At 31.2% G+C, this 21,522-nt stretch overlaps 5 protein-coding genes and 1 long non-coding RNA gene across 6 annotated transcripts; 5 read left to right on the top strand and 1 right to left on the bottom strand.

The window, feature by feature from the left end:
• Positions 1–3,832: 3,832 nt before the first annotated feature.
• LOC108567321 lies at positions 3,833–5,046 on the bottom strand. Its single transcript, XM_017927709.1, has 4 exons — positions 4,710–5,046; positions 4,460–4,626; positions 4,233–4,402; positions 3,833–4,132 (listed from the first exon to the last, which is right to left on the bottom strand). The coding sequence occupies exons 1-4, from the start codon at positions 4,891–4,893 to the stop codon at positions 3,934–3,936; spliced, it is 720 nt and encodes a 239-aa protein (XP_017783198.1). The 5' UTR covers positions 4,894–5,046; the 3' UTR covers positions 3,833–3,933.
• A 24-nt stretch (positions 5,047–5,070) lies between these two features.
• Positions 5,071–6,516, top strand: LOC108567317. The gene is made up of 4 exons (XM_017927706.1): positions 5,071–5,465; positions 5,537–5,703; positions 6,037–6,203; positions 6,266–6,516. Exons 1-4 carry the CDS (start codon positions 5,267–5,269, stop codon positions 6,468–6,470), a joined length of 738 nt encoding a protein of 245 aa, XP_017783195.1. The 5' UTR covers positions 5,071–5,266; the 3' UTR covers positions 6,471–6,516.
• Positions 6,517–7,525: 1,009 nt separating this feature from the next.
• On the top strand, positions 7,526–9,375 carry LOC108567318. Its single transcript, XM_017927707.1, has 4 exons — positions 7,526–7,766; positions 7,888–8,051; positions 8,922–9,088; positions 9,146–9,375. The coding sequence occupies exons 1-4, from the start codon at positions 7,571–7,573 to the stop codon at positions 9,348–9,350; spliced, it is 732 nt and encodes a 243-aa protein (XP_017783196.1). The 5' UTR covers positions 7,526–7,570; the 3' UTR covers positions 9,351–9,375.
• A 437-nt stretch (positions 9,376–9,812) lies between these two features.
• LOC108567320 lies at positions 9,813–11,919 on the top strand. The gene is made up of 4 exons (XM_017927708.1): positions 9,813–10,293; positions 10,395–10,558; positions 11,452–11,618; positions 11,673–11,919. Exons 1-4 carry the CDS (start codon positions 10,098–10,100, stop codon positions 11,875–11,877), a joined length of 732 nt encoding a protein of 243 aa, XP_017783197.1. The 5' UTR covers positions 9,813–10,097; the 3' UTR covers positions 11,878–11,919.
• Positions 11,920–12,987: 1,068 nt separating this feature from the next.
• LOC108567322 lies at positions 12,988–14,313 on the top strand. Its single transcript, XR_001891239.1, has 3 exons — positions 12,988–13,402; positions 14,041–14,151; positions 14,211–14,313. It is a non-coding gene; the product is annotated as an uncharacterized LOC108567322 (long non-coding RNA).
• Positions 14,314–14,826: 513 nt separating this feature from the next.
• Positions 14,827–20,454, top strand: LOC108567263. Its single transcript, XM_017927620.1, has 8 exons — positions 14,827–15,077; positions 15,178–15,341; positions 16,536–16,702; positions 16,757–16,955; positions 18,041–18,260; positions 18,339–18,502; positions 19,780–19,946; positions 20,003–20,454. Exons 1-8 carry the CDS (start codon positions 14,882–14,884, stop codon positions 20,205–20,207), a joined length of 1,482 nt encoding a protein of 493 aa, XP_017783109.1. The 5' UTR covers positions 14,827–14,881; the 3' UTR covers positions 20,208–20,454.
• Positions 20,455–21,522: the final 1,068 nt, after the last annotated feature.

Genomic DNA, 21,522 nt, shown 5'->3' with positions numbered 1-21,522 from the left:
ATCTCCGCCTCTGAACAAGGACAACTCATCAACGCTGGAACTGAAAACGAAGCCATCGCCGTCCGTGGACAATTCTCTTACATCGGTGCTGATGGTGTCACTTACACTGTTACCTATGTTGCCGATGAGAACGGTTTCCAACCACAAGGAGCTCATATCCCAAAAGATGACCACTAAACTATAGACTGCTATGTACACTGATTACGAAAATTAAATTATTTTAAAAATAATAATTACACGTTTTTTTTTATTAAACATTTTTAACAAGATTTCACAATAATACTTTCATAATAACAGTTAATGAAAATGTGAGTAATGATGAGTAATGCAAATTACGCTTATTACTTCAGAAAATGTCAAAACTTTTATATCTGCAGTGCACCTCGTTAATTTTGAACAAATAGATGAAGTAGGCAATTTAAATGTATCGAAAGTAAATTCTTGTCTATAATCATAATCATTTCTTCATCTTCATATAATTTGCAATAATAGTATTTCCTTACAAGAAAATAATAAGAATTTTTGAAGAAAATTTTGTTATTCTACAGGTAACAAAAATTTAAAAAAATAATTAACTTAAAAATTAATGAATATTAGTTCGATCAAAGTAAATTCTATAAAAAATGATATTTCTTTAAAAGAAAGAGAAGTAAGATTTTTTTTTAAATAACTTAAATAAGAATAATGATGTTTTACGACTGAAAATTAGGTTGAAAGGAAGCCGAAATGAAGTGTTCTCCATAACAAATCCCCGAATTTATTGCCGGAGACAGGATAAATGCGTGTCACGCGTTCATATGTCTCATTGTGATTTGATAAATCATGGATCCAGCTGTGGGGGCTTTCGCTTTTTCCGTTTTCGCTTTCCGCGCTGCGTGAGTGATGAATGCACGAAAGCGAGTTTCGGGAATCCGGAGCCGTCGTCCGTGCCTCCTTTAACCCGGATTCCAAGAGAATCCGGTGTGTAAATAAACGTGGCATGTTCGGATCGTCCCATCAAGATGCGCGATCGAAACTAACCATCACGACGTTGCTATTTGGAAAAGTTCATTAAGAGCATTACACGGATTCCGGGCTGCTCGAAAAATTCGAAAAACAAGAATAAATCGGATTCCCCGCCATTATCTTGTCTACATTAATTTTTAGTTCGATTATGCAATCTATGTGTTAGGATGAGCCCGAGCGAATAATATTGGATATTTCGGTCTCCTGCAGTATTTATTACCTTCGAAAAATATGTTTAGAAAAAAAAAATATTCAGATATAAATAATTGATAGGTGAGAGTGTTGGTAAAAGCAGAAGTGTATTTGATGCAAATTACATAATGCGGACCGGTAATGTCAGGAGCTCTGGAAGAACAAAACGCTGTTTGCATTGTGAGAGAGATGTCTTTTAATTATCATTGGCAATATGTACATAAGTGTGTCACATAAAGAATGAGAAGTGTGTGTATGTGTTGATGTGCTGTGTTGTGTTGGATTCCATTCGGCGTCGGCTCCGGAGCTGCCGCAGTTGCGGCAGGCGGCTGAGGGAAAGGCAGAAGATGAGTTTTGACCTATTACCTCACACGCGAAAGGTCATTTGACACAACGCAGAATCTCTTTGAACTATAGGCCAAAGTTAAAACAGCTATGACCCAAAAGTGACTATTTTCACTAAACGCAGTCCATCTACTCCCAATGGGAGTAATGGGCCTATTTCCCTACGACAAGGTTCGATCGTAATTAAGACACTTGTCTGGGCGATGGTAGAAGGAACGGTTGGGCGCGATAGGATCCGAGCTTACTTACCTATGTAATTTAATAAATGATCGGCTCTGGCATTCTAAAAAGTAAACAGTGCACGTACAGTTATGCAGGCTGACATTTTGTGTGGCTGCCTCTGCCGCCCCTGGCAAGGACACTCTCATCTCCTGACCACGAACACATTTTACTATTTCTCGTTTCCAGTGTGCACTCCTCTCGCCAACATCTCCCGGATTATCCACTCAAGGATCTGCACATAAATTCTGATCGGACTATGTAACATTACTTTGCTCGCATGTTAATCCAATCAAATTGCTACTGTCCTCTCTTCTTGATCTAAATCAGTACCACAATTGAACAAATATCAAATGTATAAATTTACTTACCCTTAAAGTTTTAACCCTACGTTCACATTCTCAAATTACATAAATAATGATATAAACAAAAATGATATGTCAATGGATGATTTTTGTTACTAAACAAATTATGTTTTTATTTTGTTTTACGTAATTTTATTCCTAAAGAAATATAAGAGCAGATATCGAGTTTTTAAAGACTTTTATTCAAACTTATAAATATTTACATTTGAAATTATATTTGTTCCAATAATATTTTACTTAATCTCAGTTCCTCATTTGAATGTGTAGAAGTACATCAAGTACAAATAATTATTTATAAATTCCCATGAAATAGAAAAACAAATAAACCTTACTATTAACCTTTTCACGTTAATTTAAACGCAGAAATGTTAAATTTGAATTATTTTTTCTAATATCAATAAGTCTATTCACTTATTTTCTTAATGTAATCAGTAAAACATCAAGTAATAATAATTTGATAAATATATATATTTAAAAAGTAAATTTGCTTAATGAAAAAACCTATTATTACAATTAAATTTAAATTAAAATATGCTTTAGTACTTCACTATTGAAATAATAGAAACTAAGAACAAATTAAGCGCAAGAAAAAAAGATGCTCACATGTTTAAATCTGAATGTTAATTTATTTACCAATCACTTAAACAAAACTTATATGTCAAGTTAAATACTGCATTTGACCAGAGGCGAGAGGTGATCTTTCAACGCTAAAGGTATTATCTTTCATCTGCAATTATTATTATTGGTTGCGTCAATTGTCCGAATAATAATTTCCAAACATTTGCAATTTATCTATGAATGCCATTTATCTTATTATTTTTTTTATTATTTCTAAACTTTGCAGAAATTACAACTTTTACTAATATTAATTATGATTTATAATTGATTTCGTTTTTGCACTCTGACATAAATTTAAAGACAGAATTTCATCAATAATTATAGTTTATAAAAACTACAATACTTTCATTATGTTTGATAATCATTAAGTTAATCTTTTTTATTTTAAGTCTGTATATTTTTCCTTCTCTATGGTCAATATAAAAGTGAAAATAAATTTGAAAGAGTAAATTATTATAGGCAACCCAACAATCTGTTATTTCTCGAGACTTTATATTTAGATCATCTAAATTAGTTTTGATGTGTTTAAAACACATAATATTACTTTACCATAATATTATTTATTACCATCTACAATATATTTCTTAATTTTTAATATTTGTGTAATTAAAGTAAATTAGTGATCCAATATTATACAGATTTTGGTTCTAATAGGTGTTATGTATTTAGATAAAAATGTCAGTTATAATTGACATTATATAAACGATATTAAACTATTTTTTTCAAATTTTATTATAAGCATCAGTTACTAAAAAAACGCACTAACTTTATTAATTTTACATTCAATTTCTCAGTATTTTTTTCATATATTATTAGTTAACAATATGAAATTAAAAATTAAGTATAATATTCTAATAATATATAAGTTATATGATTTTTGAACAAGTAAATAATTAACTATTTTATGTAACCAATATTTAAATGGATTTAATAAATGTTCCTATAATAATGTGAGACCTATTTAAAAATCGTTAGGAATTCAATTTGGATCTCCAAGTATTTATTTAACCTGAGTTTTATTATATTTCTAATACAATTATTTAACATTTATATTGTATTTTTAAATATTATGTAAATATTACAAATAATTCCCAATGTGAAGTTGATATCATATTGTTAAATTCCACTTGAATTGTTTTAACTATTTATATAATTCACAATAAGAAGATTAGTCTAAATTGTTCTAAACTCAATAAAATATATACATAAATCTGCATCCTTTGGCAAGTTCGGTCAAGTATTCTTCGTCTTTGTTAGCTGGAGTATAGGACGGCGCATCTTCCGGCATTAAATCGATGTAACCAGCTTTAACAGCCAATTTCTGAGATGCAATTGATGTGAATAAAGTGACGCTTATATTGATGCCACGCGCTTTGCAAAGTGGTTCCCTGCAATTGTAAAACATGTACATCCTTCTTAGCAAACAAAAAAAGGGAATATTGCAACATCCTTTTTAGCAAACAAAATAAAAGGGAATATTTTCGTTACCTGGCCTTGAGTATCTGCAAACCAATGCTCTCGCCTCTGTACTCTGGTAATACAAAAAGCCCAACAGCAGACAAATAATCTTTGATGTTCAATTTTTCCATCTGCTGCTTATAACCCGGAATATATTTATCTTCGTATTCTAAAAACAACTTCACCTTCTCGTTGCTGCACTGTGAAAGCATTCGACATTAGAATAGAAAGATTTTTATAATTCCAGACTTAAATACTTCGAAATTACGATCGTTAGGCATCCGGCGACTGGTGCAGTTGAATCCAACCAGTTTTTGAGTCCCATCGTTATCTTTGGTAAAGCATATTAAACCGTACTTTTGACGTAATGTATCCAAATACAGCTCCTTCATTTCAGCCAAGGCCTCTTCATCTTCGGTTATTTCTGCGGATTAGTATTATATAATTATGATTATTTGGTTGCATATATTAATCGATCGATCTATTAAATATGATTATGATACGTACTCAAGAATTTACACAGCGGCTCGTCTGACACGAATCCTTCGAAGAGGACTTTAATAACGGCATCGAAATGCTCTTCCGTTAAATCCTGCACCCAATACTTGCGTTTGAAGCCATCACGTTCACGTCCTTCGAATTCCCTCCAGATATTTGGGTATTTCCCTCCGCATGGCCTGTCCGTAGTCATTATAGCTTCGGTACTGAATAATAGAACCTTGCGTGACTAATTTGAACATTCCGCTATCTAAATCTAAGATTTGGGAAAATTATAACGTGCAATCTATTAATACTAACAGATTCATTTATACTGTTATTTATTTATTTATTTACTTTTATCTACGACCAAGTGTAAAATAATATAAAATAGTTAAAACGTATCACTGTGTAAATGTTATTATCATTGTTAATTTAAGAAACGAGAGTACATAAATCCTTGAACAAATCATCTATAGAAACGGTTCAGTGTAAATAATCCAGTTTAGATTAAATTCGTGATAATAACGAGTGAAGCGCTGTTTGTTATTATTAGTAATTAAAACAAAACTGTTACAAGTGTTTACATGGAGATGGAATACCCTAACATCGAACGACCAGAGGGTTCAGTTTATCCCAAAATCTATAAAGAGTTTGAAGGGAAGTTGAGAGACGACGGACGCCGCAAATTTTGGATACAGGATCTCACTGAAGAATATTTCGATGAAGTCATCAAAGGATGCATTGAAGGCTTCTCCGTTGAAGAACCTTTATGCAAATGCACAAGTACATAATTTTTAATTTAATATATATTTCATAAAATAAGTTAATAAGTTAATGAACTTTTGATTTCATAGAAAGTGACGAAGACGAGGATGAAGGTGATAGTGAATGGAACAAATTATGGATGTCAGCGCTTAAAGAGAAACTAAGTTTGATCTGTCTAACAAAGAACGAAGAAGGTCAAACGAAAATCGCCGGATTCAATTGTCTCGTTACATTTCACAAAGACGAAATTTTCGAGGTGATTCCTTTTTAATATTACATTTTGTAGTAATACAATTCAACAAGTCATGAATGTAAAAAAAATGTAACTCGTTGATTCATTGCGAAATTTTACTAACGCTCACAGTGAAATATTTAGGTATGACGAGTCACTGTTATTATATTTCATGTCGAGTGATAAGAAATTTAGTTCTTATTAAATTATAGTCATTGTGAAACGTTATATCATAATATAGATATGTGAATGTAATCAATTATTTCAATTATACACATTTATTTTGAAAATTTACATTAAGGACAATAAAATAACAATATTACTATATAATAATATTCATGTTCTTCAATATTTTAGCCGAAAAGCGAAAATAGTAGAAACATGTTCGGAATGTTCCAAAATGTAAGCGACCAAAGGAATGCTTTCGAAGAGTTCAAATTGGATATGTATTTATCGGCGATGGGACTGTACGTGTATCCAGAATTCAGAGGCGAAAGAATCGGGCAATTCTTGTTGGACGCAAGGTTTAGTACTTTTCGTAACAACTCTGCTAAATCTTAATGTTTTTATTTTATTAACATTTCAGGAAAGATATAGGGAAATTGTTGGGATTCAAAGCTAGTTTAACATTCTTCACTTCAACTGTATCTCAAAAACTAGCTTATCGTGTAGGATTCAAAGATTATGTTACGGTGCCGTACGTAGAGTTACTCGAAACCCACAAAGATTTTCTTTTACCATCCATTCTAGACCACAGCAAAGAACTTAAATACATGTACATGCTATATTAAATGTATGAAGTTATTCAATGTTATCAATATAGTTTAGTTTTTTTTTCATTGGGGTTAATATATTAGAAAATAGTTTTCAAAGGTCAAATTATAGTTCAGAATTTAATATTAAGCATCGCAAAATAATAATTTACATGATACTGCACTACGTGATACATCCCATAAAATGCTATTTAAAAAAAAATGAATATACAATTGTAAACATGGTTTACGTGATATTTATTTTTCATACAAATTTTAAAATTTACCGTTTAGATATTTAATACAGCTCGTTCAAACATTCTAATATTAGTCATAAATAATTAATGTAACTAATACATTCATACTGTTTGATATATATTTTGCACTAAACATATTTATTATTCAAAATAAATTTCTACTAACATTAGTTAATTAAAACTTTGTATTTCGATGATGATAACTCAGTTATTATTTTTCTAAACCAAATACAGATAATAATATATAGATAAGATAATCGCGTTGCAATGTTTGTTGCATACTTTTACGTAAAAAAACATGCAACATAAACAACATTTTGTAATCGATCAATCGGATTAACGAAATTTGCTATTGAATTTCACACAACCCATCATGCATTAGTGTTGTTGAAGTTGTATTTAATATTATCTAATTTAAATTTATCATGTAGTTAATTCATTTAGTATAAAATATTGTTATTTAAATATCATTATCATTGTAGTTTTAAACATGTATTGTATATTAAAAGTAGCAAATGTTAATGGTTTTATTAAAAACAAATATTTATATTTACTTATAGCTAATATTTAGGAAAATTTGAAAAAATAAAGTGTTTAAGTAAATATAAATAAAGGGAAGTAAATAAATGCTCCGTAATTGGATGATTTTTACTTACAATGGAGATGAGTGGAAATGCTATGGACGTATTTCTGCATCGAATTGAAAGGAACCTTAATTTGAATTATCTAATCATATATACAGCCCGAGTAATGATTAAATTGCCTTTTCTCTATTTTTGATTTAATATTCTCCGTTCATGTGTCTGTATGTGTGCGTCCATGAAATGGATAAAATGCGCGTTGCGGTCCCTCTGCTAGCCAGTCCAAATTGTCCTAATCGAGATGGAGTATCAAACTATTCAACGTCCCGAAGGTTCTGAATACCCGAAGATCTATAAAGAGTTCGAAGGGAAACTGTTAAAAGATGGCAAACGCCGGAAATACTGGATCCAGGATCTCACCGAGGAATACTTTGAGGAAGTCGTCAAGGGTTACACAGAAGGATTCATGTATGACGAACCTCTAAACAAATATTCAAGTACGCACTTTTATAATTTCACGTAGTGGCACATCAAAGATGAAAAACGCTTCGATTTAAAATGTTCTTTTCTATGATCATCTAACGTTCTTCATTCCTGTATGCTCCTGATTTTTTTCAGAATGCGCCAACGATCCAGCTTGCGTCGCCGAATGGGCCAAATTCTGGATGTCCTTCCTGAAAGAGAAAATCAGTTTGATCTGTTTGACCAAAGACGATGATGGCAAAATAAGAATAGCCGGATACAACTGCCTTCACGCAGCCCAAAAAAAGGAAGAAATGAAAGTAAGATTCATTCAATTTGATTTATTTCAAATACGCATTTTACACACGCTTATTTATACATGCGGTTATGCCAATCATGCTTTGTGATATAGCATGATATAAAAACAAATACAAGTTTTTTTTTCTGGTCGGTAGTTCCTGTTTATTTTTTTTTTCAGAAATTTTCTGTATCATTTGCATGCAATATGCTGGGTTACTATGTTTCTCAATATTCTTCCAACATTTTCTCCTCCTCGATTTATTTAATCTTTACGTCAATAATTAGAAAATGCAACAACAACATCAAAAATGTAACTAGTTTTATAATTTCGCAAGTCACGGTATTCGCATGTCGAATGATGATAAATCGGATCATACGATAAGACACAACTCAAATTCACGAAATATTGATAAATATACACAACAGTAGATTTAAAAACTGTCAGTCTAATTTATTAATAACATGCTATATAGCTAGTAACATTAGTTAAATGGCATATAGCAGGAGTTCCCAACCTTTTTGCACCCAAAAGTACATTGTAGAATACCGGTCGGGCGGCACTTAAAACGGTCGGCGGGCGCCATGGTACCCGCGGGCATATGGTTGGGGACCCCTGGCATATATAGTGTACACAAATCTAAAATCATACGTAAATGGAAGCGTTAATAACGTCCGTTGAATAAAATTAACAATAATTACCTGATACAACAACGGAAAATTCAAATGATTGTTTGTATTTCTAATCAATATTCCACAATACGGTGTACGTAGTATACTTTTTCTTTATAATGTATTATTTAACACAAAATCAATGATAAGGGACGAGTAAACAGAAATGTAAATTTCGTTTATGCAACAGATTAATAGTTCACATTTGTTTTCATTTTCAGGCAGAATCCGAAGCAGTGAGGAAAGTCTTGAAAGTCATGCAATATGTCTGCGATCAAAGGGACGCTTTTGAAGAATTCAAGATGGATAAGTATTTGTCCGCAATGGGGCTTTACGTGCATCCCGAATTCAGAGGCGAAGGTCTTGGACAAATTATTTTGGACACAAGGTATACGTCCGCTAAGTACATAATACATGTATACATTTTATATTGTTGATGTTTTAGACAAGATTTGGGTAAACTTCTGGGCTTCAAAGCCAGTCTCACTGCTTACACTTCGTGCATATCCCAGAAGCAAGCCTACAGAGCCGGATTCAAAGATTACGTGACTATTTCATACGCAGATTTGGCTAAAGTTGACAAAGATTTTCTCTTCCCCGGCATAGAAGAGCACACCAAAGATTTCAAGTATATGTACATGCTATATTAATTATAATTTAGATTATTTTGTAAATAAGTTAATTTTATTCAAGTATTGTTCGTTATTTTATGTTCATAAATAATAATAAATATGATTTTACTGTTATATTATAATTATGTCTACCCATATCTAACAAAGCGCCCAAAGCGTGATGTAAGTCCATTTATTTGCGAAAAATCGATTTTATTTTATTTTATCATGTATTGTTAAAAAATATTGATTAATTTTACTAATTACTATTTACTATTACTATTCAACCCTATAAAATACAATTTACGTTATGCAACATAATGTAAATTTGTTATTGAATTTCACACACGCTAGCATACACAGGTGACGTTGAAGTTGTTTTTAATATTATCTAATTTAAATTTTTCATGCAGTTAATTCCTAATTAATTAATTAATTAATTTAGCTTAAAATATTGTTATTGTGGAATAGGAAATAAATAAGTATTTTAGATAGCAAAAGATTTATTAAAGAAGTTAATGAATACTCCGTAATTGAGATGATTTATACTCTCTGAAAATAAAAGCTGCGACGATGGAGACGAGAGGACGTATTTTTAGCACTTTAGAACCTTAATTTGAGTTATCTAATCATACATATACGGGATAATTATTGTAAATTTGCCTTTTCTCTATTTTTTGTTTAATATTCTCCGTTCGCGTGTATGTGTGCATGTGTGCGTCCATGGGATGGATAAAATGCGCGTTGCAGTCACTTTGCTAGTCAGTCCAAATTGTCCCAATCGAGATGGAGTTCCAAACTATTCAACGTCCCGCAGGCTCCGAATACCCGAAGATCTATAAAGAGTTCGAAGGGAAGCTGTTAAAGGATGGCAAACGCCGGAAATACTGGATCCAGGATCTCACCGAGGAGTACTTTGAGGAAGTCGTCAAGGGTTACACCGAAGGATTCTTATATGACGAACCTATGTGCAAATATTCAAGTACGCTATTTTAAAGATTCACATAGACCAAAAACGCTTCAATTTAAAATTTTGATTAAATGTTCTTTTCTATTATCATGCTATGCTCATGACTTTTTCAGAATACGACAAAGATCCAGCTTGCCTCGCCGAATGGACCAAATTCTGGATGTCCTTCCTGAAAGAAAAAATCAGTTTGATCTGTTTGACCAAAGACGATGAGGGCAAAACAAGAATAGCCGGATACAACTGCCTTCACGCAGCACAAAAAAATGAAGAAATTAAAGTAAGATTCATTCATTTTGATTTATTTCAAATACGCATTTTATACACACGGTTGTGACAATCAAGCTCTGTGATATGCCATGATATAAAAACAAATTCAAAGAAGATGTCACTTGTTTTTTTTTTCTGGTCGGTAGTTCCTGTTTAATATATTTTTTCCATAAATTCTCTAAATCATTAGAGTAGTGTTACGACAATTTAAGCAATCATTAACGATAAAAAAAATCGCATTTATTTTCTTGTTGTTTTGCGTATAAATATTTGAGAAACTGAATAACATTACATAACATGTAATTTTGCGTGCTAAATGCTGGATTGCTATGTTTTTGATCTTTACATCATTAACTAGAAATTGCAACAAGAACATAAAAATGTGTAACTAGTTTCATAATTTTGCAAGTCACTGTATTCGCATGTCGAGTGATGATAAATCGCATCATACGATAAGACACTACTTAAATTCAGGAAATATTGCTAGATAAATATATTCATTTTTCGCAATAGATTTAAAAAAAATAATTCGTCAGTAAAATACGTTAGTAATTACATGCTATGAAACTAGTAACATTAGTTAATTTAAATGACATATAGAGTACTTATGGCGTAGCTTGATCGATATGACACGTGACGACATCGGTTTACACAAATCAAAAATCATATTTAATTGGAAGCCTTGATAACATCCGCTGAATATAATTAACAACAATTACATAATACAATAACGGGAAATTCAAATGATTGTTTGTACTTCTAATAAAATAGTGTAACTTCTATATCTGTATTATAGAATTTTATTTGCACATGCACGAAATCAATGATAAGGAACGAGTAAACAGAAATTTAAATTTCGTTTATGCAACAGATTAATAGTTCACATTTGTTTGTGATTTTCAGGCAGAATCCGAAGCAGTGAAGAAGTTCTTAAAAATCTTGCATTATGTCTGCGATCAGAGGGACGCTTTCGAAGAATTCAAGATAGATAAGTACTTGTACGGAATGGGGCTTTACGTGCTTCCCGAATTCAGAGGTGAAGGTCTTGGACAAGTTATTTTGGACACAAGGTATACATCCGCCACAATACAATACATGGATATATTTTGTTGTTGATGTTTTAGACAAGATTTGGGTAAGCTTCTTGGTTTCAAAGCCAGTCTGACTGCTTATACTTCGTGCATATCCCAGAAGCAAGCCTACAGAGCCGGATTTAAAGATTACGTGACTATTTCATACGCTGATTTGGCCAAAGTCGACAAAGATTTTCACTTCCCCGGCATAGAAGAGCACACCAAAGATTTCAAGAATATGTATATGCTATATTAATTATCATTTTATGATGCTAGATTATTTTGTAAATAAGTTAATTCTGTTGAAATATTGTTTATTATGTTATGTTAAAAATAATAATAAATATGATTTTTCTGTAATATTATCAAGTATATATTACTTAACTAGTTAAAATATATGATTTAATCAAATACAGATTAAATCGACAATGATTATGAAATCTATATCAAATATCGTAACATTCATAATCGTTTAATGAGAAGAACATTTAATAAAAGTTGTTAATAATAATCAGTTTGTTTTGTTTTAATCATTTATTGTTGTTTTGATTAAATGTATTAATTACTATTTACAACAATTAGAGATTGACGTAAAAAATAAGTAAGTACTTTTGTCGATGTATCACCGTACAAAATACTACTCAATGGAAAAAGTATTTAGACAACATATTATTTGTTCTAAGCATTTCTTGATGTAAATTTACGCGAATCCAAGAGACATTAGCGAAATTTTCTTTCTTAATAATCAACAAAGGATTTTCAACTATGGTTCTTTCAGATTTATTTTCGTTAACTACCGTATAGATAGTAAAATTATTCATAAGTAATAAATGCAACTAATACAATTTTAGGTATTTAACAGCTTGATATATTTTTTGCACTAAACATATTTGTTATTCAAATTAAATATCTAATAATATTAGTTTGATAGAATTAATTCCTAATTCATTCATTCATTCATTTTGTATAAAATATTGTTATTGTGTTGTAAAATATTTAAATATCGTTGATATCTGTGAAATATTAAGGAGTTCTTGGTCCTAAATGGACCAATAAAAATTGTTACTATAGTCGCCTTTTTCACGAAAATCCGATACGAAAGTTCGTTGGTTCGATCCTCAAAAACCAACAAAATTTGAGGCCGATAAAGCCGAAAAGGTGTAGAAATATTTTGAATTCATTATATGCAAAATGATGATGGTTAGGTAGTAAATATAGAATAAATAAATAGAAAGATTTTTAAGTGAAGTAAATAAATGTACTTAATTGAGATGATTATATATAGCAGGAGTAATGATTAAATTGCCTTTTCTCTATTTTTTATTTAATATTCTCCGTTCCGTGTGTGCGTGTATGTGTGCGTTCATGGAATGGATAAAATGCGCGTTGCGGTCACTCTACAAGTCAGTCCAAATTGTCGTAATCAAGATGGAGTTTGAAACTATCCAACGTCCCGCAGGTTCCGAATACCCGAAGATCTATAAAGAGTTCGAAGGGAAGCTGTTAAAGGATGGCAAACGCCAGAAATACTGGATCCAGGATCTCAACGAGGAATACTTTGAGGAAGTCGTCAAGAGTCACATCGAAGGTTTCATTTAGGATGAACCATGAAGAAATATTCAAGTACGCACTTTTAAATTTGCGAGAAAGATCCAGCTTGCTTCGCCGAATGGGCCAAATTATTGATGTCTTTCATGAAAGAAAAAGTCAGTTTGATCTGTTTGACTAAAGACGATGAGGGCAACTGCCATCACGTAACACATAAAAAAGAAGAAATTAAAGTAAGATTAATGACTTATTTCAAATATGCATTTTATACACGCTTATTTAAACACGCGATATTGACAATCATGTTTTATGATATGGCATGATATAAACACAAACATGTCAGTTTTCTGTTCGGTAGTTCCTGTATCATTTTGTTTCAAAAATTCTCTGAACCATTAGAATGTTAGTGTTACAACAATGCAAGCAATCATTAACGATAAGAGTTTTTTTTTGCATTTAGTTTCTTGTTATTTTGAGAAACTGAATGCTTGATTATTACATAACATGCAATTTTGCATGCTAAATGCTGGGTTGCTATGTTTCTCAATAGTAACCGAACATTTTCTCCTCCTCGATTTATTAGTTCTTTACGTCATTAAATATAAATTGTACACAAAACTAAAATCATACTTAAATGGAAGCCTTAATAACAAAATCTGTTGAATAAAATTAACAATATTTATCTGATACAACAACGAAAAATTCAAATGATTGTTTGTATTTCTAATCAATTTTCAACAATATTATGCAAATAGTGAACTTCTTTTTCTATAATGTGTTATTTAATATTATTTGCACATACACAAAATCAATGATAAGGAACGAGTAAACAAAAATTTATTAATAGTTCACATTTGTTTTTGATTTTCAGGCAGACTCTGAAGCAGTGAAGAAGTTCTTAAAACTCATGCAATATGTCTGCGATCAGAGGGACATTTAAGATAGATAGGTACTTATACGGACAAGATATTTTGGACACAAGGTATACGTCCGCGAAGTACACAATACATATACACAATATATTTTTTGTTGATGGTTTAGAGAAGATTTAGGTAAACTCCTTAGGTTTAAAGCCAATCTGACTGCTTACATTTCGTGTATATCCCAGAAGCAAGTTGGCAAGCTGATTTGGTCAAAGTCGACAAAGAGCACACTAAATATTTCAAGAATATGTACAAGCTATATTAATTATCATTTGAGTTTGTTAATAATTATTATTAACAAAATTATTTAAAATATTGTTGTTGTGTTGCAAACTACTTAATTAACATTAAGTAGTTTCTTGGTCATAAATGGACCAATAAAAACGAATAAATAAATTAGTAGATTAAAAACTAAAACTAAATAGATTAAAAATATTTTGAATTCAGTATTTTAGATAGCAAATGTTAATGGTAGTAAATATAGAATAAGTAAATAGAAAGATTTATTGAGAAAACTAAATAAATGCTCCGTAATTGAGATGATTTTTACTTTCTGCGACGATGGAGATGAGTGGAAATGCTATGGACGTATTTCTGCATCGAATTGAAAGGAACCTTAATTTGAGTTATCTAATCATACATATAGCCCGAGTAATGATTAAATTGCCTTTTCTCTATTTTTTATTTAATATTCTCCGTTCGTGTGTGTGCGTCTATGTGTGCGTCCATGGAATGATAAAATGCGCGTTGCGGTCACTCTGCTAGTCAGTCCAAATTGTCCCAATCACGATGGAGAACCAAACTATCCAACGTCCCGCAGGTTGTGAATACCCAAAGATCTACAGAGAGTTCGAAGGGAAGCTGTTAAAGGATGGCAAACGCCGGAAATACTGGATCCAGGATCTCACCGAGGAATACTTTGAGGAAGTCGTCAAGGGTTACACCGAAGGATTCATGCTTGACGAACCTCTATGCAAATACTCAAGTACGCTCTTTTAAAATTTCGTAACTACATCTAAGATCCTAAACGAAATATATATTAAATGTACTTTTCTATGATTATACTTATTCGTGATTTTTTTCAGAATGCGCCAACGATCCAGCTTGCGTCGCCGAATGGGCCAAATTCTGGACGTTCTTCCTGAACGAGAAAATAAGTTTGATCTGTTTGACCAAAGACGATGAGGGTAAAACTAGAATAGCCGGATACAACTGTCTTCATGTAGCTCACAATGTGGAAGAACACGAAGTAAGATTCATTAAATTTTATTTATTTCAAATACGCTTTATGTAAACGCATGTATTTATAAACGCGATTACGACAGTCAGCATAATATAAAAACAAATACAAACGAGATGTCAGTTTTTATCTGGTCGGTAGTTCCTGTTAAATTTTTATTTTTCAACATCTCTGAATCATTACAGTTTCGACAATTATGTAAGCAATCATTAACGATAAGAATTTGCTTCGTAATATAATTACGTTATGCTAAAACATTAATAATAATTTCACATAAAAATAATTTCACATAAACATTCCATTCGTAAAAAAAAAACTACAAACATCAGCATTTGATTTTCAACTTATGCTGGAATTAGATATAATTACATTAATTATCGGAAACCGCACTAAATCAATATAATTTAATTATGAGAATACTGAAATAAGAAATCAATCTTGACTCGAGAATCGTCATGGCTTCTGCGAATTTAACGTTTTGTGGTCTGTAATCTCAATACACACATTTTCTTTAACAGTGTGCCATTAAAATACTGCGCAGTGATTACATAACCATTGCTTTGTAACATTTTCACCTGTTTTTCCTAAAAGTAAATATTTGTTACAATTTAGGTATTTTTAATATTTCTAAACTAATAATTTTCATTAATTAGAAATTTCATAATATATTCGCATGTCGAGTAATGATAAATCGCTTCATACGATAAATCAATACTCAAATAAACGAAATATTAGTAGATAAATATATTAATTTTTCGCAATCATCAATTTGAAGAAGATAATTCGTCAGCTAACTACGTCAGTAATTATAGCTACTAACATTCGTTTATTTAATGGCAATCTCTATATAAGTAATAGATTATTGTACTTATGGCGTAGCTAGATCGGGATGAATAGTTGGACACGTGCCGACAACGGTGTACACAAATCGAAAATAATGCTTAAATGGAAGCCTTGATAACAACGTCCGCTGACTAAAATTAAAAATAATTACCTGATACAACAACAGAAAATTAAAATGATTGTTTGTATTTCTAATCAATATTCAACCATGCGATGCAAATAGTGTAACTTCTGTTTCTGTAATGTATTATTTAATATTATTTGTACTTGCACGAAATTGAAGATAAAAACGAGTAAACAGAAATATAAATTTCGTTTACGTAACTGATTTATAGTTTAGATTTCTTTTGGAATTTTCAGGCAGAAACGGAAGGAGCGAGGAAGGTCTTGAAAGTCTTGCAATATGTCTGCGATCAGAGGAACGCTTTTGAAGAATTCAAGATGGATAAGTATTTGTCCGCAATGGGGCTTTACGTGCTTCCCGAATTCAGAGGCGAAGGTCTTGGACAAGTTATTTTGGACACAAGGTATACGTCTGCAAGTTGTGTATACATGAATACATTTTGTTGTTGATATTTTAGGCAAGATTTGGGTAAACTCCTTGGCTTCAAAGCTAGTCTGACTGCTTACACTTCGTTCATATCTCAGAAGCAAGCATATAGAGCCGGATTCAAAGAATACGTGACCATTTCATACGCTGATTTGGCCAAAGTCGACAAAGATTTTCTCTTCCCCGGCATCGAAGAGCACACCAAAGATTTCAAGTATATGTACATGTTGTATTAATTATTATATTATGATGCTAGGTTATTTTGTAAATAAGTTAATTCTGTTCAAATATTGTTTTTATGTTATGTTAAAAAATAATAATAAATATGATCTTACTGTTGTTATATTATAAGCGAGCAATTCCAGAATATTAAATAACTATCTAAAATTTAATCGAATGCGATCAATTAACTGAGCTATTATTTGACTCAATCTATTAATTCCATATTCAATTTGAAATCTATATCAAAATACCGTAACCTTCATAATGGTTTAATATCAAAAACATTTTTATAATTTATTGTTGAAAAATGATTGATTCAATTTACTAATTAATATTTACATCGCCATTCGGTGCAAAATGATTGAAGAACTTTACTAAACATATTTATTAATCGAATTAAATATCTAATAAAATTAGATAGAAAAAAACTTTTTATCTCTATGATGATAGATTAATAATTTTTCTAAACCAAATACATATAATAATATAGAGATAAAATAATTGCGCTGCAATGCTTGTATGTATACTTTTACGTTAAACAATATGCAACATAAACAACAGTTTTACTGAGACTGGCTTAATTGTGTCAGTAAGACACAAGCTAAGTGTAGTGGGGGAAGCAGCGGATGCCTTCCCATTGAAGAAGAAGAAACAAAAGTTTATTGTGTATTTAAATATCATTATTCTTGTTAAATAATAATTAGCTTTTGCTCCTAAATAAGCCAATAAAACTTGTTAAATAAATAAATGGTTTTAAAAATGAATTGTATATTAAAAATATTTTGAATTCAGTAGGTAGCAACTGTTAATGATAAGGTAGTAAATATAAAAGAAGTAAATAGAAAGATTTATTAAGTGAAGTAAATAAATACTCCGTAATTGAGATAAGTTTTACTCTCTGAAAATATAAACTGCGACGGTGGAGATGAGTGGAAATGCTCTGGACGTATTTCTAGCATCGAATTGAATTATCTAATCATAGTTAAAGCCCGAGTAATATTATTTTCTTTATATTTTTTTATTAATATTCTCCGTTCGTGTGTTTGCATGTGTGCGTCTCTGCATAAAATGCGCGTTGCGGTCACTCTGCTAGCTAGTCCAAATTGGTCCAATCGAGATGGAGCACCAAACTATACAACGTCCCGCAGGTACTGAATACCCGAAGATCTACAAAGAATTCGAAGGGAAACTGTTAAGGAATGGCAAACGTCAGAAATACTGGATCCAAGATCTCACCGAGGAGTACTTCGAGGAAGTCGTCAAGGGTTACACCGAAGGATTCTTATATGATGAACCTCTGTGCAAATACTCAAGTACGCACTTTTAAAGTTTCACGTAGTTGCACATCGAAGACCGAAAACGAAATTTAGATTAAATATTCTTTTTTTCAGAATGCGCCAACGATCCAGCTTGTGTCGCCGAATGGGCCAAATTCTGGATGTTATTCCTGAGCGAGAAAATGAGTTTGATCTGTTTGGCCAAAGATGATGAGGGCAAAATTAGAATAGCCGGATATAACTGCCTTCATGTAGCCCACAAAATGGCAGATTTCAAAGTAAGATTAATTAAATTTGATTTATTTCAAATACGCTTTTTAGAAAGAAACACGTTGACAGACGTTTTTTGTATATGGTCGGTAGTTTGTTTTTAATTTTCTTTTTCTAAAGTGTACAGTAGTAGTACGACAATTCAGTAAGCAAACATTAACGATAAGATTTTACTTCGTAATATAATTACGTTTTGCAAACATTAAAGTTAATACATAATAAATTTACTTAAACATTCGACTCGTATCAAACTACAAATATTAGATATACATTTGTGCAAACTCTAAATTGATATAATTTCAATATCAGAATACGAAAATAAGAAATCAATCTAGACTAAATATAAATACAGATTTTTTTAAATACTGTGCCATTAAACTACTTCGCATTAATTACATAATCATTAATAGTTTTGCAACATTTTCTCTTTTTTTTTACTAAAAGTAATTATTAGTAATTATCAAATTACGTATTTTTTTAATTGATTTAAACAAAAAAATTCTTAAGATCCAATAAAAACAATTTACTTCAAATCATTCGTTAAGTTGTAATGATTTTAATAACATTTTTCCGCTTTCGTTTTGTTGTTGTTTTGCGTATAAATAATTGAGAAACTGAATGCATGATTATTACATAACATGTAATTATGCATGATAAATGTTTGGTTGATATGTTTCTCTATACTCTCAGAACATGTTCTCCTCCTCTATTTATTTATTAGAAATTGCAACAACATACAAAAATGTAACTAGTTTTATAATTTCGCTGTATTCGCACGTCGAATGATGATAAATCGTAAGATAAGGCACTACTCAAACACACGAAAAATATTAATTTTTCTCAATGGTAGATGTAATTCGTCAGTCATATACGTCAGTAACTACATACTATATAGCTCGTAACTTAGTTTATTTAAATGACAAAATACTTATATAGAGTATTGTATTTACGGCGTAGCTAAATCGGGATGAATAGTTGGACACGTGCCGACATCGGTGTATACAAATCGAAAATAATGCTTCAATGGAAGCCTTGATAAAGTCCGCTGAATAAAATTAACAATAATTACCTGATACAACATCGGAAAATTCAAATGATTGTTTGTATTTCTAATCAATATTCTACAATGCGATGCAAGTAGTGTACTTCCATATCTATAATTTGTTATTTAATATTATTTGTACTTGCACAAAATAATAAGGGACGAGATAAGGGACGAGTGAACAGAAATGAAAATTTCACTTATGCAACATATTAATAGTTTATATTTGTATTTGATTTTCAGGCAGAGACGGAAACAGCGAGGAAGCTGTTGAACATGTTGAAATATGTCAGCGATCAGAGGGACGCTTACGAAGAATTCAAGATGGATAAGTATTTGTCCGCAATGGGGCTTTACGTGCTTCCTGAATTCAGAGGCGAAGGTCTTGGACAAATTATTTTGGATACAAGGTATACGTTTGCCAAGTACATATTACATTAATTCATTATTGTTGTTGATATTTTAGACAATATTTGGGTAAACTCCTTGGCTTTAAAGCCAGTCTAACTGCTTACACTTCGTGCATATCCCAGAAGCAAGCCTACAGAGCCGGATTCAAAGATTACGTAACCATTTCATACGATGATTTAGCCAAAGTCAACAAAGATTACGCCTTGCCCGGCATCGAGGAGCACACCAAAGAGTTCAAGTATATGTACATGCTGTATTGATTATCATTTTATGATGCTAGATTACTTTGTAAATAAGTTAATTCTATTTAAATATTGTTTGTTATTTTACTTAAAAATAATATGATCTTACTGTTATATTATAAGCGCCCAATTCCAGAATACATTGTTGTGTTCAACCATTATTATTAACGAACTAGATACATCCACGAAGTCTTTTATTCGCCTTATAATATAAACATATACATCAGCATAAAGGAATCTCCGATTCGATACAATTTAATATAAACAAAAGGGGCCCAAGCTTAAACATTTTTATACCTTTTTGAGTACTCCGAATTCATGTCCTTTTATAATCTTTCCACGTAGAATCCTAATCGATTCTCTTTTTCATATAAACAAATCCAAAGGATTTTGACCTTGTCTCATAATAAACAAAACCACCCAACTCGAATACCGCGGGAACGCTTCATCATCATATTCCCTACTCCCAATCACAACTCCTACGGGGTTAATAAGAATTAACTTTGTAAGTAGAATAAGTATTCAGGATTAGTCTCAGCAAAAGCTTTAAAGATGAACAAAGTCTCATAAAAACCTTAAATAAAAAACAAAGCCTTAAATGAAGAATATAGTCTCATAAGAATCTGAGACTATGCTCATCATATAGCATAGTCTCAGATGAATCTTAAAGCGACGAAGTTATGTAAAACCAAACGAATTTCATTAACTTCCCTACAACTGAAAATCCACACCAGACAATATTCCACTATGTCCATAAATCCATCCCTGGGATACGACATCATATATAATACTCCCTCTGTCCGAAAATATGATATACATTTGCGAAAAAAATTAAATAATACTAAAATTAAATAAAAAAAATATTAAATTCATTTTATTATCACAATATAACTAAATACAAATAATTTTAGTGTAATCCAAATTTAGATAAAAGTAAGATTTAGCCATCTTTCGCTTCTTTTGAACAAATACATTTTGTATACATTTTAGTCGAGTCGATTAATCTCAAGACATTATCTCTATGATAACATTCCTCCTCATGATAACATAATTGATTCCATACACGTTTGTAAATAATTGTTATAAAAACGTTATGAAGAGTAATTTTCTCTAATTTATTAAATTCAATTCATTCATCAATTGTGTTGCGCGAAGCTTCATATTGTAGTAATTAAATAGAGTAAAAAATACCCAAATCGAGAACGTTTAAATCGGTAGTGGTTGTGACTTAAATTGAACAATCCAACCATCAGTAGAACCGTGTTCTAATTTTTCTTTGTTCTTCATATACTGTAATAGCTGTTGCAAGATACCATGACGTTTTTCATTAGTC

The sequence above is a fragment of the Nicrophorus vespilloides genome, unplaced genomic scaffold (genome assembly GCF_001412225.1).
Source record: "Nicrophorus vespilloides isolate i.1.1-1 unplaced genomic scaffold, Nicve_v1.0, whole genome shotgun sequence".
NCBI lineage: Eukaryota > Metazoa > Arthropoda > Insecta > Coleoptera > Silphidae > Nicrophorus > Nicrophorus vespilloides.
The sequence above is the reverse complement of the archived record's forward strand: the minus strand, read 5'-3'. Positions and strand labels throughout refer to the sequence as shown.